Source organism: Hippopotamus amphibius, chromosome 4, assembly GCF_030028045.1.
Source record: "Hippopotamus amphibius kiboko isolate mHipAmp2 chromosome 4, mHipAmp2.hap2, whole genome shotgun sequence".
Classification (NCBI taxonomy): Eukaryota; Metazoa; Chordata; class Mammalia; order Artiodactyla; family Hippopotamidae; genus Hippopotamus; species Hippopotamus amphibius.
The window spans coordinates 34276564-34297002 of record NC_080189.1 but is presented as its reverse complement, the minus strand read 5'-3'; the positions used below and the strand labels follow the sequence as shown (position 1 = coordinate 34297002).

The window sequence follows — 20439 nt, the reverse complement described above, 5'->3', positions numbered from 1 at the left end:
TTCTCTCTTTCTTCAAGTTAGACTTTGTTTTCCTTATACACCATCTTTCCCACCCCCACCCCTGTTATCTGCCCCAAAGTTACCAATTTGCAGTTATCTTGTCAGGACAGTCAGGCAGTCAGGGTCAGTCCCTCCATTTGTCCCTTATAAACTCTTACTAAAAATAGCTCTAGTGATATTGGTTTGTATCTTCATACTCATTCCCTGTCCACCCATAAGTGATTTACTCACTTGTTCATTCGTTCTATTAGAATTTATTAAACATCTACTATGTGTGATATTTCATCTACTACTAGCAATACAGTGATAAATAAGCAGGATCTCTGATCACAGGGAGCCTCTTGGGAGGTCTTACATCACTCATATATCACACGAGCAAATAGTAGTTGCAGCTATAACAAAATGCTATTTCGCATAGGTAAATGGTATTATATTATGACAGTCTGAAGTATTTGACCTAGATATTGGGGTCAGGGCAGGTCTTCTGAGGAATTGATGACAAACTGAGACCCGAAGGAGGCATAGGAGTTAACAAGGTGAATGGAGGTGGAAGGAACATTCCAGGCAGAGGGAACAGCATGTGCAGAGGCCTGTAATGAAGGACACATGGCATATTTGGAGAATTTAAAGAAGGCCAGCTCACTGGAGCATCCGGAGCAAGGAAGAACACAGTGTAGGGTGAGTCTGGAGAAGCTGAGCAGGGGCCAAGTGATGCAGGGTCCAGTGAGGCATGTTAAAAATTTTGTCCTTGATCCTAAGAGCAATGGGGAAATGTTAAGTGTTTTAAGCACAGTGCTATGATGAGATATGGGGTTTAAAAAGAAATTTTGGCTGCATTGTGGAGAATGGATCTAGAAGGAGATTGGATGAAATTAGACAGGGCAGGTCCAGTTAAGAAACCACTGTCATAGTCCAGGAAAGGAATGGGAGTGCCTTGGATGAAGGTTGCCATGGTGGAGATAGGGAAACTGGATAGACCCAGGAGATACATAGAAAGTGCAATTGATGGGAATTAGTGGTGGACTGTGTAAGAGGAGGAATCAGGGATGACACTTAGGTATCTGACTTGTGCACCTGGAGAAATGGTGGAGCCATTTGCTGGGGTGCATTATATTACAAGGTCAGGCATGTAGGAAGATTGTGGTTTCTACTTTGGTCATGTTGAGCCTGAGGTCTTTGAGACATCTGAATGCAGATTTCATAGGCAGTTTGATAAATGCACAGTCAGCTCAAAGAAGCAAGGTAGCCTGGAAGTACAAATGTGTCAACTAAATAGAATAAAACTGAGATATCCTGGCTGGAGAGTATGAGGAGTGAGCAGAGGAGCAGCGCTAGGATGGCGCCTTGAGAAACCCTAACATTGATAGAGAACCATGGATGGTCCTGCAAAGGAGATAGATGTTGTAGACTCAGATAGTCTGAGAAGCAGTAGAAGGAAAACCAGGAGACTGAAGTGTCAAGGTGAAAGGAGGGGTCCTTAGTGCTCAAATTGTTATGTATCAGTGAACAATGTTCTTTAAATCCTTTCATTTGAAGTGAAAGCTAAAAGATAAATACCTGATTGGGTGGTAATTGCCTCTTAGTTAGCTGGTTAATAAAACCTTTGATGTACAACTTTTACATTTTTGAGCCTTTCACCATAATGAAGACAAATACTCTGTGTTCTCTGTGCTGGGATCTGTTAGAAGAGAACTCTATAAACTAGCTCATTTAATCTTTACAACAGCTCTGTAAGGTAAGTACATTTCTATAATACTCTCACTTTTACAAATGGAGGAACTGAAACAGAGATAACATGAATTTCAGAAACACAGAGAGATTATAGAAATTACATAAAACAAATAACCATTAAGGACCAGGGTTTGATTCAGGCACCTGGGTCTGGGGTTTGTGCTCTGCTGCTTCCCCATGAATTACCTGTAAACCATCACTCCCTACCACCCCACTGCACACAAATGCACAAAGGCACACATTTCAAAATATAATGTCCTAGTGTGAATCTGACATTTATGATTATTCCAGTTGATATTCATCTCATTGGACTTGCCTGCTAGAAGCATTACCTTTATATGCAGGCCTGAGACATTCATAGTTTTTTCTCTTACTAGCACCAGCTAAGTTCCATTTTTATGTACGTACATATCAAACCACGGTACAAACTGTAAGGGAAAAATCTGCCCCTAGTTTTAGAGCCTGTATATATACATCAGCACCTACTGATACTGGAGTCATTTAGGTCAGCGGTCCCCAACCTTTTTGGCAGTAATGCCAGCAATGGGGAGCGGCAGATGAAGCTTCGCTCACTTGCCCACCAGTCACCTCCTGCTGTGCGGCCCAGTTCCTATCGGTCCACGGCCCAGGGGTTAGGGACCCCCGATTTAGGTCACTAGACTTGTTTCTGCCTCTCTGGGGCTATTTGTCTGTTTGTAAAATGTCTATATCTTTGCCATTCCCGCCAAGCTCAGAAAAGACACAACCAAAAACTTTCTTAACAGCTTGCTCACATCTGGACTTACATTTATTCTATGACCATATTTTATTCCAGACACTTTTGAGAAATTCATCAGGCTGTGAAGTGCGCAGTGATGAATATCGAACGGAGTTTACCACAGCTTTGCAGCGCGTTGACTTATTCATGGGCCAGTTCAACCAAGTCCTCTTAACATCTATATCCACCTTTATTAAAGGAGACCTCACCATCGCTAATCTTGGGACATCAGAGGGTCGATTCATGCAGGTACATACTTTCTGAGAGTGGCTGTGTCTCTTTTATCCAGTGTTATACAAATAATTTGCTTCTTTTTTTACAGTAAGGTGTTTCCAAATACTGTAAAGTAAAAATCACAGTGGAAGCTAGAGACAGACTGAAAGCAAAACAATGAAGCCTGGTCCACTTTTTCTGAAGTGTATGGCCTTTTTTTTTTTTGTCTATTAAATTCTTAAAGCTTTTAGTTTAAATGTGGTAGCTTTAATTTTCTTGCCTGGAATGGTTTGGGTTTTTTTTTTTTTTTTTTTCCATTCATGATTTCTATCACATGATTGGAAAATAAAATGAAACAATTAAAGTACTTCCAGGCGATGTTTTCCTATTTCAAGGGAAGCTACTGATCAAAGGAGAGCTATTGTGTGACCCGTGTGTCTCCATGAGAAGAAACATTCACATCATTGAGAAATATTGGCAGGAGTTAGGAAGGGACATTATCATCAAAATCCTATTGTAACTCCAGTTCTCCTGATTCTGCAAAATGATGGGGTCAGACACAAAGAAGTGCAAACAGTGGGAAAAAAAGATCTGGATTTTGTTAAGAAATGCTTTTAATGGATAGCAACAGTATTTCCATACAATAAAAGTTCACATTTCAGACTTGCAGTTATCGTGTCTCCTAGATACAAGAACTCTAGCACTTTGCAGAAATTAAAATGCTCTCTTATTGGGTCTGTTTTACTGCTTTAATAGTTATTGGTAGTGCTTTTAACATGAGTTCATTAGTAGATTCTAGGTTAATGCACAATGATGATAGTATCTGTGGAAATGTTGACTTTCCACAAAGACTAGAAATTCCTTTTAAAGAGAGATGTTTATTTCATAATCATCTTACATAATTAACAGCCTAGTCAGGCAGTGACTTTTAGTAAACCAATTGAGGACAATGATGTTTTCCTATGACTTGCGCATCTGTACATTATCTGTATTCTTTAACAGAAATATTTTTTAAAATAACCACTGTCTTTACAGCAGCCTGCATATTGATCAAATATTTTTCTTATACTGGGGGCATGGTGGAATTTACATCGTAAAACGTGTAAAGAAAACTTTCCCACCTCAAAATGAATCATATATTGTAGATCCTGTTATCTAAATGATCCCACACTTGGTCTCCTCTCCTCCCATTGCTTCACAATTAACTACACGTTTTCTCCCCTCTCCCTCCCTTCCAGCCCAGTGTTCTTATTTACCACTTCAAAGCATTTAATTATGTCCTTAACTCCTCAAAATGTGAAGGAGAGATTGCCAGTCCCCTCCCACACAGACAAGAACTCTAACATATTTGAAATATGGTCCTATCCATTATCCTTGTAAAATGTGTATTGTTATGTGATATTTGTATGTGTTTTTAATTTACGTAGTTTATGTTATTCTATAGAATTCAGAGAAAAATCTGAAGGAGGATGACTGACACTAGCATCTATTGAATTCCTATTGTGTTCACTATGTTGATTTGCTTCCCTTTATCTTTTTACTGCTTTTCTTTTTTTTCTTAATTGTCTATTACCTCACCAATCCAGTTTTATATTAATAAGCTTTCTACAGTCTCTTTAGGTCTGACACTTTCACATCATCAGGTTCCTGGCCTGTTTCCAGATTCTAAAGTTCTAATAAAATTCCACTTTTAGATAGATTGCTTTAATAGCTAAGTAAATTCTGCTGTGTGACAGATTTCACAACCCAAGTGATATGTTATATACATCAGTCTCATTAGAATAGAAATGCTGTAACAAATGTTTTGTCCTTGTCTCCCAGCATTTTCATAAAAGAGTCTGTAGTACACCTGTACATCCATAACACCAAAGATGAAGATAAGTATATAAGTAGATACTTACTTTATGAAAAGCACTGATATACTTGATTTTTTTTTAACCAGATGGCTCTTGATTCATCAAATATATATCAAGGACGTACTAACTTTGCTTTACTAGGCAAATAAGTGAAGTAAAGGAAGCAGTGACACAGAACCTGCCTCTGAGGAACTAAAATTTTAGTAGGGGAGATAAAAACATGTATCTGACATGAAGAGTAGAGAGAACAAAGACATAAAAAACACACGGCTATTGAGACGTACAGAGAGAGGACCAATTTTTCTGACATTTGCCTAAAAGAATTCCACTTGGTAAAATTTTATGTAAATAAACCTAAATCATTTAAAGGATCAAGAATCAACATCACTGAAATCCAATTTGTTTACAGCAAATAATGTTGGAGGCGGAGTCAGGAGTGTAGCGAAAACTTGGGGATCCAGCCTAATCTGTCCAAGCAGTAACTTACCAAGTTCTGTAAATGTTTTGACTGCACTGAAGTGCTGAATCTGTGGCCAAGCCTAAGTTTCTACAACCCGTGTTTTAATAATACTATGAAGTTTTCTGTGACAGAATAGAAAGGACGTAATTTTTTTTCCCAAAGACAGCTGCCGTACATGAAAAGGAACAGAAAAATGATTTTACTTCCTTCCTACCCTGAAGCCTAAAGGCAAAGTTGCTTTGCAAATGTTTTCTCCCAAGAGTTTGCAGCTGTTTCTGCCTTTCCTATTGTACTTATGTTCAGCTCTGGCTGGGAATACAAGCTTCAGCCCCAGCTGTCGGGTGCAAAGTGAATCAGGTATTTCACAGTGGTTATTTCATTAGAAAGAATTATATTGTTTAGCTAACAATATTATACATATGGAAGAGAAGACATTTTTGACATGTTTTTAACAGTTAAACATGTGTAACTTATCTCATACAGGTGCAGCTGTGTCTAAATATACTAATGTGCACATATATTCAAGTCTATCTGTAGAGCTGTGTCAGTGTAGATGTAGATTTCAAAAACAGCTTTTATTTGTGTGATCACTCTCTTGGGATGCTTTGAAGTAAAATAATACGATAAGCAATGTTTGAGATAGTATATGTAAACAGTAAGAACGCGCCTTCTTACAAATTTTTGAGGGGGAGGGGATTAGAAAAGAACAGGCTGGGGAACATGAGAGCAGTGTGCAGGGCTGCGCAGTGTGCAGGGCTACGTGGGAGAGGGAAGCGGGATACTCATGAAGATCACAGGACTAATCACAGGGATTGCCCACATCTCCCCTTCTGAGCTCCTCGTCTAATCTACATCCAAAAACAATGCTTGCTTGATTTTTTTTTACAGCACTTATATAAGGCCTTTAATCTCTAGATGCAAGCTTTGCTATTAAAATATTTGTGCATGACTGTCAGGCCAGGGAGAGTGAGTGGTTGGGGGTGGGGTGGGGGTGGGGAGGCACTTTCAAGACTTGTTGCAAGTTCAGCTCCACATTCACTGGGCAGCTACCTTGTCTGCATACAGTGGTCACTGCCTGAGCAGTATCACAGATGTCATTAGGTTCTTTGACATCATCCTTGCTCTTCTCCCATCCCCCTTTCCCCTCTCCCCAATTCCTTGTTGCTGTTACCACCCATAACCCCTCTTGTCTTGTGTCTCTTAACTGGACCAGTTGGCCTTAAGCAAGAAACATCAAGAAGTAAAGATCACCTAAAAAGACATCCTTAGCTCATGATCATCACTTATGACCATTACTTAAAGAATCATGTTAGTAATCAGTGAACTCGAGAATAATTATTCACTTCCAGTAAGAAGAATCGATTCATCTATTGACCTCCTGTCTCTAAATTCCTTCGGTTCCTGTGCCGCCATCATGGTATGTCAATGCTTTGTGTTGGAAGCCTGCAGCATACATTACATTTGGGATTACTGATATTTTAGAATGTGTAGACACAGATCATCAACTCATCAATACTGTGAGCCGCCTTCAGAGACACAGCCAAACGAAGCTTGAACTTGAACATTTCTGTTCAGAGATTGCTAACTTACCCATCTCCTTTATAAAATGCTCAGATAAAAACATCATCTGCCTTTTTTTAAGGTGTGCATCATTTATTTAGTTACATCTCTAAAGAATGGTAGCTTTGCTATATTTCTTTAGAGGAAAATATACTTCACGGGTTCTAAAATTTCTTTTGTGAGAAAAAGATTCTATTGTAAATAATAATTTCAGAGTTACGTCCATAACAAAAAATTAAGCCCAGTTTATATATAGTCTCCTAAAATGAATTAATACATGGTCTTGAAATACATATATCTTATAAACTGTTATAGCACAGAAATTTAAAGCATCATACATATTTTAAACCATGGGAAAATGCTAACCTTTTGTTTGTTTTGGTTTTTTTGGTAGCCGGGAATAACTGGAATTTCTTGTTTGGGTTCTTATTTGAAAAAATGGAAAGGTATTTTAAAACATGAAATATATTTATCAGTAGTTTTTCAAAATTCAGACTGATGTAGTCTGTATATAGATTGGCTAATCCTACAATCATTGTATTTAGAATACTGATTTGAAAGTACTAGATTATATTCTAATTTTTACAAATTTACTAACTTATTTGGTTTTTAGATGTTTGAATTTTTTTTACAAAGCTCGCAATTTGGTATTGATTCATTTCGACTCACTTTGACTCACTCATTTCAAAAAGTTGAAACACACATACACATCAGTATTATAACTGTAAAGAAGATTGTTTTACTTTTCATACAAATCCTAGCCTTTGTATTGCCAAGTTGGTATAGAAGCACTTGTGCCCATTTACTAAAAAGAGTGAAAGAACAGAGCAAAGTTTCATTTAATGCAACTTTTGCCACCTGGTACTTTGTCTTACTACTTCTAATTTTGATTTGTCAGCACCACTCAGCAATTTCCACTTCTTATGTTTCATTTTTTTAATTTCAGAAAGCTAGATGTTTACCTTGGTTGAAACAAAACTCTTCATATCTGATTTCTTTCTAAACAAATACCAATTTCTCTCACATACTTAAGAAGATAATAAACCTATAGCTAGTGTTTTAGTCAGTCTGGGCTGCTGTAACAGATTACCATAGACTAAGTGGATTAAAAAAACAAACATTTATTTCTCACAGTTCTGGAAGCTGGGAATTCCAAGATCAAGGTACCTGCAGATCTGGTGTCTAGTGAAGGCCTGTTCCTGGTCCACAGATTGCCATCTTCTTGCTGTGTCCTCACATGGTGGAAAGAGGGCAAGAGAACTCTCTGGGGTCCCATTTATAGGGCACTAATCTCATTCATGAGAGCTTCACCATCATGACCTGAACAACTTTCAAAGGCCTCATCTCCTAACCCCAGCACATTGGGGATTAGGATTTCAACTTATGAATTTCAGGGGGTGGGGGATGGAACACAAACATTCATTCCATTGCAGCAGGCAAGAAGCAAAAGGCATCAGAAACTATACCTTGAAAATGCAAACCAAACTCTTGAAGGTTATCTAAATGTCTGAAGCATTAAAAAACCCATCCCTTCATCAAGGCTTAAGTAGGCTTCTTATTTCAGTCTATTCATATGTTTAAGCAATAGATATGCCTTTTGGACCTACTATGTGCCAGATCCTTACTAGAAACAACAGAGAAAGCAGACTCATTCCCTGGATCTGTAAAGTCACATCCAATATAACCCAGTTTGTTTATTAATGGTGTCATCACTTACATTTTTTTCTCTCAATTCATATTTTTTCTCATTGAGTCTCAAACTCCAATAATTTGCATCATCTTTCATTTAAAATGAAGTTTCCATTATTCCTTAATAGAAGCCTGTATTTTTCTTAACTTTTAAATTAGAAATCAACATAGATGATATTAGAGGTCGCATTCAGTTCTATTTGCCTAGAAATAGAACTGCATCTTTTCTCTTCTTATAAAAGGAAAATTCACTTTAATCTTCAAAGTAAAGTAGCACCCGGGGAATGTGCTGCATCTCCCACTCTGATTTCTCCTAGTGAGAATTCATTTTTTGTTTCTTCTACCACTCCCCTACCTCCAGCCTCTCTAGTTCCCTGTTTTACAAAAGTCCAGTTTGACTATGATGTATGTTCTTCAGAGCCCTGGTTGGAAGGCTGAACAGGTGATGCCCAAATATCAGTCTCAGGCAGGAGGAATGGATGGAAGGCTGTGAACCTTCAGAAGTAAATTTGTCTTTTACTTAATTTAAGGAAATATTTTACAGATAAATACAAACCAAAACGACAATGAAGTACCATTTCACACTCACTAAGATGGCTATAATCAAGAAAATAGAAAATAACAAATGTCAGTAAGGATGTGGAGAAATTGGAACCTTCATACATTGCTGGTGGGAATGTAGAATTATGCATTCCATATGGAAAAAGATCTGGCAGTTCCTCAAAATTGAAACCTAGAGTTACTGTAAGACCCAACAATTCCACTCCTAATTATATATCCAAGAGAAGTGAAAATGTGTATTCTCACCAAAAGTTATACTCAGAAGTTTCTAGCAGCATTATTCACAATAGCCAAAAGTAGAAATAACCCAAATGTCCATAAACTTGATAAATGGATAAATAAAATATAGTATACTCATACAAAAGCAATAAAAAGGAATGAAGTACTGATACATACTCCAATGTGGATGAACCTTGAAAACATTATAAGTGAAAAGACCACATATTGTAGGATTCCATTTACATGAAATGTCCAGAATAGGAAAATCTGTAGCGATAGAAAATAGATTAGTGGTTGCCAGGAACTGGAGGGTATGAGGGGCTGGGGTGGTTGATGGTTAAGGGGTGTGGGGTTTCTGTTTGAGGTAATGAAAATATTCCAAAATTAGTTGTGGTGATGGTTGCACAAATCTGTGAATATACTAAAACCCACTGAATTGTCTACTTTTAAAAAATGGGGAGAAAGACCACGTATCATGTTATGTGAGAAATAATATCTCATATTAAATTGTATCTATCCTTCTTAAAGAATATTAAATTCTAAAACAGTTTAATCAAAAATAGAACTCTATGTGTGAGGTGAAGAGGTCTGGCCTTTATGTATTTATAGATATGTTCCACAAAATTACCTTGTTCAGGTCGTGAATTTGGGGCCCTAGCCACAAGGTTTTATTTTATTTGTACATATATTTCTTCCCCGTGTCCTCCCCCAGGTAATTTGAGATCATAGCCACAACAATCAAGTAAATTCGGATTCCTCCCTACTCCCTCACCCTAGTCTTGTATTTTCAAGAGCATTAAAGAAAAAGGTTTTGAGACCTAAACACTAAAGATTAGTAGAAACTCAAAAGATAATTGCCAGTCTTCTATTTCTTACTGATTGTCCTAAGACTGCCTGGTGATTTATCATAAGAATTAAATTTAAATGCTGGATTCTGTTCTGTCAGAAATATCCCCATGACAACCAAAAGGAACTTCTAATTTCTTACATTGCTTCAGGAGTATTTTGAGAGCTGAAGTGGTTACCCAGTTATTTAGAATTCTGGCAATAAGAGAAAGTGAGGAATTAACAATAGAAATGCACTCCTGGCATTTTATAGCAATAGGTATCCCTCCAGAGAAAGGGCTAATGATCAGCTAAAAAGATATTTGTATGTGTGATAATGACCTCTGCTTGAAACTCCAAGCAGTTGTCTCACTTATCCACAGAACGTTCCTGTCTTCTCTGGTTCACCCCATTTTTTATAACAAGCCACACTCATCCTAGCTCATGATCAAAAGCTGAGCTTGCTGGCTGTACTAATAACATTTCCTCTGTGCCATCAAAAACTATTTAGATGTGGAGTCTTTCTCCTTAGGCACACTTAACTTGTGCAGCCAAGATTACTGAAACAAGGAGTATTTGGCAAGGCAAATATATTGTGAAATTTGTTTTAATGCTTTGAGTCACCAAGTGGCTCTTGGGAGCTCAGAGTTGAAGTTTTTTATTGGTGTTCACTGTGGTGCTCCAAGAATATATCACTTGAGTGTTTAAGAAGAAGTCAAGCAAACAGATTCTGGCATGAGATAAAGCTCCTTGGAAACCTGACTCTTGTACTTTCTAGCTAAAATTCTGTCATATTTTCTTTACGGAAAACAATAGTACCTACCCTGTAGGACTATTGTGAGGAGTAAACAAAATACCCATTTAAAGCATTTAGCACAATGCCTAGCTCAGTTACCATCATATATGGTGTTCTTCAGACAAAAGTCTTAACAGGTAATGCACCAAATCAGTCTATCCAAGTTCCAGAGGTGCAAAGAGCTTCTTTATGAAAAGAGAAATGTTCATCCTTTCTAGGAAATGAATATTTGGATGGGCTTCAGATATTTGATAAAGTCGAAGATGGTGACCTATTAATTAAGAAGGGATGGGTTATTATAGTTAGGGGAAATGATATTAAAGAGAGCAAGAAGATAGAAAAAAAAAGTAGTAGGAGGTGATTGTTATGTAGCAGGTCTGAATAGAATGGAAGGTAGCAAGAGAGATACAAAATGCAAACCTCTGTAGGAAGTGTTCAGAGGGACAAGTGATCTCCAGTGAAGTACAAAGCACAGAATGAAGCAGAAAGCAGAGTCAGGTTGTTAAGACAGGCTGGTGTATTGTTTTGGTTTTTACTTGTGTGTGAGAAAATGAACATTTTTTTCACCTTTGAAGTTTGAAGTGATTAACAACAATCAGGTAAATATGAAGAAATTAGGGGGTGGGGAGGCATGAGGGGTGGGAAAAACAAGAGGTGGTAAGCACCACAAGTAAGTTAAGACAGAAAAATTGGTCAACAGAAATCTGGATAATTTGTGGTAGAAGCTTTAGAAGTCTGGTGTTGTGATATTCTGCTTGTAACCAGCACCGAAAGGGAGGTAGGACTGCTAATTGAACTTCTTTTTACTTCCCCTACAAAAGTCACAAGTAACTGGCCCTAAATTTAGGAATAACAGTAGTTTCCATCCTTTCCCGTTCTGACCAAATGACCTTCGATCCATCACTTAACTTCTGTGCAAATATAACCACCCTGCTTAATGGAGTTGTTTTGAAAGTGTTGAGTGTTTGGGGTAGAACAAATCTTAGGAAAAAAAATGTCATGGTGTTTAACTTTTATAGCTCTGTGTGAGTGTGGTTGGTTTCTCTATCAGCAATCCACTCTCTGGGAGCAAATTAGGGACTTTGGGAATCTTCCCAAATTGTTTCAGGCTACTTGACTCCATTATTGTGCTGAAGAAAAAATTTACTACTGGTTTCCCAGAGCATTTATATGTTGTGTGTTTATGTTAGAGTACTAAGCAGTTCATTCCCATTTTATGGATAAGAAAGCTGAGGTTAGAAGTGGTTATTTATTATTTAATCCTAATCTGTTTGTCCCATGATTTCAAACACATGGCAAATAAATGCACTTTCAGTAAATGTAAAAGGGTATTTGGATGTCAGGCAGTTTCACAAAGTCAATTTCAAGCCCAGAGCTCTGCTCAGCCTCCTGCACCCTCATGTAGCTACAACCTTTTGGCCTGTATAACGGTGAGAGTCTCTCTGAGTGTTCATAAGCTCTCCTATAGTCTGAGTGTTCATCTCAAATAGTCATCTGATTTTATACCTGGACTTCATTATTACTGGGTTCTAGCAACTGGGCAGATGGAAATTATATAGCTGCGAACCATCTCAAATTAGAAATACCTATCAGCAAGAATGACACCAATCATCAAACCTCATTTCCAAGGCATTGTTAAAACCGTCACGCCTTATTTTAAAACCAGGCCAAGAAGCAGAATTTTATTTATAATCAAAGTAATAACATATGATGGGACAATGGTTTATAAGAAATGACAGCATATCATTTCAAAGTTAGCTGAGGGCCTATTTTAACCTCAAAAGATCTATAAATATGGCTTAAGAGCAGCAAAGCTGGAACCAGATCCAAGTGTCCAGGCTCCCCTTCACTACCCTTTCCATTACATCAAGAAAAGCTGCCCGGTGGGGAGGGTCAGGAGAATAGATTAAAAAATAATCCAGAATCCTTGTAGCAAAGGTGAGGTCTTCTGTGCTGGGGAGAGTTTGGGCTCCTCCAGTTCCCAATACAGTCATGAGGATTTGTCTGCATGTGCTGGCTGATTGACTGGAAGATCTCCTTCCCTAGAAATCATTAAAAGATAGTAGGCAAAACTCTTGAGTTGGGGGTTCAGATGAATGGTCTTCAAGGCAGGAGATTAGAAGATGTTGTATTGATTTACAGTGAGATAAACTGTTGGGCCTATAATTCAAACACCCATGAGCTCGTCTAATCTGTTATTACCATTATCGTCCACGTTTTCCCCTGACAGTGTATTTAAACTGAGCTTGTTGGACTAAGGATGGTTTCCGGTTTGTTTCTCAGGTTGTGGTTTCTCGATCAGGATCATTAACCCCTCATGTGAATTTTCGCCTGGATTCCAACCCTGTGTCTCCAGAAGCGATTGTGGAGCACCCGCTAAACCAAAATGGCTACACACTGGTTGTCACTGGGAAGAAGGTACGCCCTGTTCACCAGGGAGGTTCCACAAATGTGGTTCCTCCTGAGTGGATATTTACAGCCAGTGTCATCTGGTCCTTTTTAACTTCTCTCTTTGTCTGGATTCACCTCTCTTCTATGAAGTTCTTCCCTGAGTATTCCAGAGATCTTCTGAAATCAAGTTAAATTTTTACTCGGGGAAAACTGGACCTATGGGATATCCTCTTCATGATGTGAACTTCTCCTTTTGTCCTGTATTTCTCAATGAGAAAAACAAATAGGCATAATGAGAATTACAGTCCTAAGGGCAGAACTCTAGTGCAGGCAGATAAATCCTGACATGTACATTGGAATCTGATGCTGGCCAGTAATCCCCTTTCTCTGAGAGGAGCTGCATTTTGATGCCAGAATGATATGTAAACTTACTTAGAATTTCCCCAGGGGTGCAAGTGTGTTTTCCAGCAACTTAATTTATACTCTCTTGTTATTTTAAAATCATCTCAGGGTGGAGGGATAAATTGGGAGATTGGGATTGACATATACACGCTAATATATCTAAAGTAAGTAATAAGGACCTACTGTAAAGCACAGGGAACTCTACTTAATACTCTGTAATGACCTATATCAGAAAAGAATCAAAAGAAGAATGAATATATGAATATGTGTAACTGATTCACTTTGCTATACAGCGGAAACTAACACAACATTGTAAATCAACTATACTACAATAAAAATTTTAAAATAATTAAAAAATAAAACAAAAATAAAATCATCTCAGACAGAGCAGAATGCCCCCACTAAACAGAACCTGTAACACTGCATGATAATGCTTGTGTTCACTGGACAGTAATGGTAACTTTTATCACATATGTGCCAACAGCAGAAGGAAGGAAGAAATTGGTTTTTTTTTAGTTTTAATCATGTAAGCATTATTACATGACTTGCACACATAGGTGGTACCTCTCTCTGTTAGACTGTAAAATTATATTTATATGTATCTTTGATGTATTTCGTTTTTATTTAACAAGCAAACAAAAAACCCATCTGGAAGCTCTTTCCATCACTGTTTTCACAGATCACCAAGATCCCACTGAATGGCTTGGGTTGTGAACATTTCCAGTCCTGCAGTCAGTGCCTCTCTGCCCCTTCCTTTGTGCAGTGTGGCTGGTGCGGTAATAAATGTGTGCGATTGGAGGAATGCCCTGGCAGAACGTGGACTCAAGAGACCTGTCTGCCTACAATCTACAAGGTAGGAGTCTCTGTCAGTTGTCATGTGTGTTCTTTGGAAAGCATAAATCCCATTGATGGAAAAATTCAAAAATTAATGTATTCATTTAGCTGTGAGGCATCAGCCCAAGCACCATCTCCCTCCAGGTTTTTCTTTTCTTTTTTTTTTTTTGGCCATGCCATGTGACACATGGGATCTTAGTTCCCTGACCAGGGATTCAACTGCGCACCCAGGATTGGAAGGGTGGCGTCTTAACCCCTGGATCACCAGGGAAGTCCCACCCCCCAGGTTTTTCCTTTAAGGTGGTGTTTTGGCACATGCCCCTGGGCCCTGCACTTGAAGTGCTTGCTTCACACTCTCCTTGGGCAGTTGCTTTCCCTTAGGGCTATGTGAATAAAAGAGTGGTGGCTAGAGAGCAACACTGCTCTCCATTTCCTCACACTGGGACCTGTTCCCTTCCGACCTGCCCATTCTCTGATTCCTCACCAGCTACTTTATCTACCAGGTGCCCAGACATGAGCCTCCACCACACACAGAGATCCACTCATGGCATGACCCAGAGCCCTAACCAGGACTGTGCAAGCTAGAGATCACAGCCATGCTGGAGCAGGCAAAACAGGAGGTTTCGTTCTGTCTGACACAGATGGTGGCTGTCTCATCACTGATGAGACTAGAGGTTACTTCTCAGGGCGAGGTGGGAGGCAAGTGAATGGTGGACACACAGGTGGCTGTGCGCCTTCTCTCAAAGTTCCTGGAAGAGAAGTAAAGGCACAGCTGATGACTACACTAACCTTTATACTGTATAAGCCAATTCATTCTTTAGTTCATTCCAAAAACATTTATTGAGTGCATACCATATAGCTGGCACTCTTCTAGACTCTGGGGAGATACAGTCCCAAACAAGACAAAAGTGCCGCCTGCTCTTAGAGAACTGACCTTCTAGCAGTGGACTTCAGCCTTGACGTTGTAGCCATGCTCTCTAACTCTCTGTTGCCTTATTTGCTTAAGCATGTATTTGGCACTCTGAAAATCTCCATGGCAATTTTTTAAAATTTTTTTCTTGATCCAAACACACTTTACTTGAAGCTACTTCTTTGGTAAGGACCCAGTGTGTATTTTCTCTCCCTGCAGTTGGACTTTAGTAAATGGTTCTTGTGAAAGATTCAAGTTAAAGGTCTCGGCCAGTCGCCTGGTTCAAGCCCAAGTAAACAAAGTATGTGAGTTAGAACAGGAACCGCCCCCAAGCGCATGGCTGTTTTCATTTAGCTACGGTTTGGGGGAAGATTTGTACTGGGTGACTGGGTTTTAAACCAAATCATTTTCTGTTAGGTGTGACACAATTATTAAGACTTAGCTTATCAGCTAGAGAATAAACTAGAAGATATTAAGAAAACAAATTTAAATCTATAATGTATTATTTATGCACTTTTTTGTGTGTTTAATATACTTTTAAAACCACATGCAGTTTTATACTTTTTAAAACACTTAGCCGTGGCAATTTGAGACACCAGAAATCTGAATTCAGCTATTCCATGAAAGAGATGTGGGGAGTATGTGTGTGTGTGAACGCACGCGTGCAATTAAATCACAATTTAATTTCAAAATACCCAAGCTGATGTTTTTTGGGGGGTTTTTTTTGTTTTGTTTTTTATTGGAATATAATTGCATTACACTTTTGTACCAGTTTTTGAGGTACACCAAGGTCAATCATCTGTATTTATACACATATCCCCGTATTCAAGCTGATGTTTTAAATAAAGAGCAAGTTGAGAACCTGTACATGTGAAACATTTAATTTTGACCAGTGTACCTCCTTTTATTAGTAATGAAAGCTATATTAAAATGGTTAAAAACAGTAAATATTTTAGAATTTTCTGGAACCAGAGAATCTCTCATAATGTTTGAATCTCCACCCCCCGCACCCCTCCTCCCCCCCCACACCCCTCCCCCCCCCCCCCACTACCTTCCCTAACTCCAACGCTCTAGCTGGAAATTTTTAAAAGGTTGAATTGCATCATGCACCATTCACTGAGGCTTGGGCTGTATGGTTAGAAAGAAAGTAATGAAGCTGAGTCCATAAATCCCTTTCGGTTCATAGTTGTTAGGAAGATTTCATGCTGCACTAGAGCATGACATTTAGCATTCTTATTGCAAAAAAATGACAGATTATTCATCTTTTTCTTATCTGTCTTAAACGCTGCAGGCACAAAACCCAGCTAATGTGTAGAGTTTCACTTCCCAATAAATGTAAGTCAACCTGCTTTTCAAAGTACATGATGTTCAGTGGCTGAAATTCTTTGCAGTTTCACATATGAAATATTTCAGGATTGCAAGCCCATTATTTTGTTTCAAACATGTTATCTGATCTTGTATTTAAAGAGCAATGAAAAATGCTTCAGAAAAGGAAGGGCACTTTCCAATGTATTCTGAATTTATTAGGATAAAATTGTCATATCTTGCAGGGTTAGAGTTCAGTCCCAGTGAGACAATAGAACAGGTTATTAATTGATCAGAAGTCTCAGATAAGAGGCAAGAGCGATATCTTATGAGGGACATGAGATATCTAATCTCATGCCTGCAATACACTGCCACCAATATATTTGTGACATTTCCTGAAGAGACAAATTTTAATTTTCCAAAGTTTTTGTTGTTGTTTTAACTGTCTCATGTATTATCCTAATGGGTTTTGAAAACATGATCATTTAAATCATTTTCACCTGTGAAAGGATAATAGCTACTCTCGTGGCTGTCTCTACCCTGTCCAGACCCAGCCTCCGTGGCTTTATGCCGGACACTCATTTCCTTCTCACAGAGTTTCTCTACCCTCGGGATAACTCAGAGTTTGCGAGCCCATTGTTGGTTCTGTCCAAGGGTGTGTAGTCCCAGATTGCGTTCTTCCTTTTCCCCTGGAAGAGTGAACGTTACCCCATAAGCTAAGGCAGAAAAGCTCAGATGCCCCCCTCTAATATTTCAGCCAGGAGAGGAAAGCTAAGTAAAGCTGGCCTCTCAAATCCTGACAGTCTAGCAGAGGTTTTATAGTACCCATTTCTGTTGCCAGCACACCAGTTGAACAACTTTCAGTGTCTTTTCTGAAATCATCACCCAGTCCCTTTGCCTTATATAGAAAGTGATGATGAATGTGGAGTGACAGACTTCACTTTTACATAGAAAGGGGGGAATCCAGGCAGTGGGATCAGGCCAACATCAGCCTTGGGCAGCTGTTTTCAGTGGGGAGGACTCATTAAAAGAGGAAACAGCAGCTGTGTGGCTGCCTCAGCCTGAAGAGAGTCCTGGAGGGTTAGATGTTTTTTTCTCTCCTACTGGATTTCTAACATAATAATAAACAGATATTTTTTTTCCTAGCAGTTCTCATTTGGCTAGACATGGACGAGGTAAGTTTTCATGAAAGGCACAACTGTGTAATGGATTTCATGGGTTAAATAACTATCATAAAAGCATTAGGCTAAGACTTTTAAAGGGGTTTGGCAACAAGGGTATGACTTTGGTTTGCGATTAGTTACTTGGGAGGGACGGGAATGTTTGCAAATCTGAATTTTGCTAAAAGCTCTTCTAAATTGTAAAAGAATCACTTTTACACTTTCACTAATTTGTCTTTAACAAATACCTTTACTGGTTTTTGAGTTGCCCCTGTAGCGGTGCCGTGTTTTCCCACCATTGTACTTTACAGCACAATTTACAATATGTCCCCCCAAAAGAGCATTTCCTTTCTCAATTGTCACAAAGCTGCTGAGGAGAAGATTATTTTTAACATGGAAATTTGTTTTGTTTTAATAGTTTTAGCCTAAGAATACAGACTTTGTAAGAGTCTAATGCTATCTTACATCACAGTTGCCAAATTTTTATTAATGAATTCAGGTTTTACTTTTAATACACCAAAGATGAGCCTGCAATAATAAAAGGAACCTATTACTTATTCAATATTGAGCCTGAGGAAAAAGAGTCAATCCTAGAAATGAGATGTACATTGATGCCAAGGGAGATAATTAGAAACATTGCTACAATACAGATCACATGTGGGGCTCTCTCCAATTCTGTTTTTATCTACTTCTAATAGAAATAATATATTGAATATATTAAACATTACATCATTTTTAGCTTGTCAGCTAACCAGCTGGTATATATCAAATAGTGACCATATTTAAAGAAAAAATAAAAATGGCGCATTAGTAATAAATGTGAATTAAGTATAAAGGAATATTCATTCGTTGATGCCTGGCACATACTAGATGATTTATAAATAAATAATGAATGAATGAATGGCAGATATATATTGAATACCATCTATGTGGTTGATATTATGATAGCTGCTAAATGCAACTGTGAAAACACTGAGTACAGAAAGTGGTATATTTACTGTGTGAGTTTCTCCTCTGGGTGGGGAATACCATAGCAACATGAATGTAGCACACACCCAGCTGGTACACAGAGCAAGGCGTATATTAGTGCTTGGCTTTTAGGGCCTATGAAGGAGTTTTGATCAGAGTTCAGCCTGGAAGCCCATGAAGGGGTTATAAGCATGTAAAAGTCTGGGCCCAAAGTATGTCTACTCCAGCCCAGGAAGACCCTTCATCCCCACCCCCCACTGCACCCCCAGGCTGAATCTGCTCTCTCTCCCATCTCTGGATCTCCTGAAAACAGCTTGTTTCATCAGCCTGTCAGATAGTTTTAATGTTTGTTCCAGATTCTCTGAAATTTTGTGAGCCTTTTTCCTATAGTAAAATTCAATTTTTTTAGATAATGGGAGAAAGTAAGGATTTCAGACTCTTTGAGGATACATATTTTGTTCATTTGTTTGTTTTCCACACGTATGAAAGATAATAATATACTGGTTTTTTTAAGTTCTATATTGTCCTTATAGGTTTTTCCAACTAGTGCCCCCCTTGAAGGAGGGACGACGCTGACTGTATGTGGCTGGGACTTTGGATTCAGAAGGAATAATAAATTTGACTTGAAGAAAACTAAAGTTCTCCTTGGAAATGAAAGCTGCACCTTGACCTTAAGTGAGAGCACGACAAACATGTAAGGACTTGAAAACGCTCGGCCAGGGTGTGGTTGGAAAACAGGTTTTGTTTTTGAAAGAATCTTGTAAAACTCACCCCAAATGCCCATCTCTTGAGTTAAAAAGGGTCTTGGCCCATCACTCCCCTTGTGAATTTGTTTTGTTTTGTTTTTAAAATTATTTACCCACCAGGATTAAGGAGGGAGAAAGGTGACATTACTCAGGTGAAGAAAAGAATCTAACATCTGGGAGTTTTTCAACAATTTTTGTAACAACTCTTGAGAAATTGTCTAGGTAGATTTGAAAGAGTAGCACTGTTTGGGATCATTCCATTCTTAAAGTCTTCAAATAAAGAGAGTATCCAATAGCTTTTTCTATAAAAATAGCTCAATATGGACCCTCTCCTAAATTCACTTTCTAAACCATAACTCAAAAAGATACATGTACCACAATGTTCATTGCAGCACTGTTTACAATAGTCAGGGCATGAAAGCAACCTAAATGTCCATTGACAGATGAATGGATAAAGATGTGGCACATACATACAATGGACTATTACTCAGCCATAAAAAGGAACGAAATTGAGTTTATTTTTAGTGAGGTGGATGGACCTAGAGTTTGTCATACAGAGTGAAGTAAGTCAGAATGAGAAAAACAAATACTGTATGCTAACGCATATATATGGAATTTAGAAAAACGGTACTGATGAACCTAGTGACAGGGGAGGAATAAAAATGCAGACATAAAGAACGGACTGAGGATGGGGGAGGTGGGTATTAGAACATAGTGAGACAGTAGCATTGACAAATATACACTACCAAATGTAAAATAGACAGCTAGTGGGAAGCTGCTGCAGAGCACAGGGATATCAGCTTTGTGACGAACTACAGGGGTGGGGTAGGGAGGGAATATGGGGATATATGTATAAATATAGCTGATTCACTTTGTTGTACAACAGAAACTAACAACATTGTAAAGCAATTATACTCCAATAAAGATGTATAAAAAAATTTAAAAATTTAAAAATATTTAAAAAATAAAATACTTCACAATATTAAAAACAAAGAAACTGTGAGGTGACAGATAGCTTAGTTAACTTGACTATGGTAATCATTCACAATGTGTAT

The 20439-nt window shown here is 38.3% G+C and overlaps 1 protein-coding gene across 3 annotated transcripts in view; it reads left to right on the top strand.

The window, feature by feature from the left end:
• MET (MET proto-oncogene, receptor tyrosine kinase) overlaps positions 1-20439 on the top strand; it is a 114709-nt gene that overhangs the window by 54249 nt on the left and 40021 nt on the right. For 2 of the 3 annotated variants that reach the window (XM_057731235.1, XM_057731237.1), the window contains 4 exons: positions 2546-2737; positions 12951-13085; positions 14140-14313; positions 19172-19332. In XM_057731235.1, coding sequence (XP_057587218.1) covers positions 2546-2737; positions 12951-13085; positions 14140-14313; positions 19172-19332 — 662 coding nt within the window. The remainder of the gene's footprint in view (positions 1-2545; positions 2738-12950; positions 13086-14139; positions 14314-19171; positions 19333-20439) is intronic. The other variant, XM_057731236.1, reaches the window with a different exon arrangement.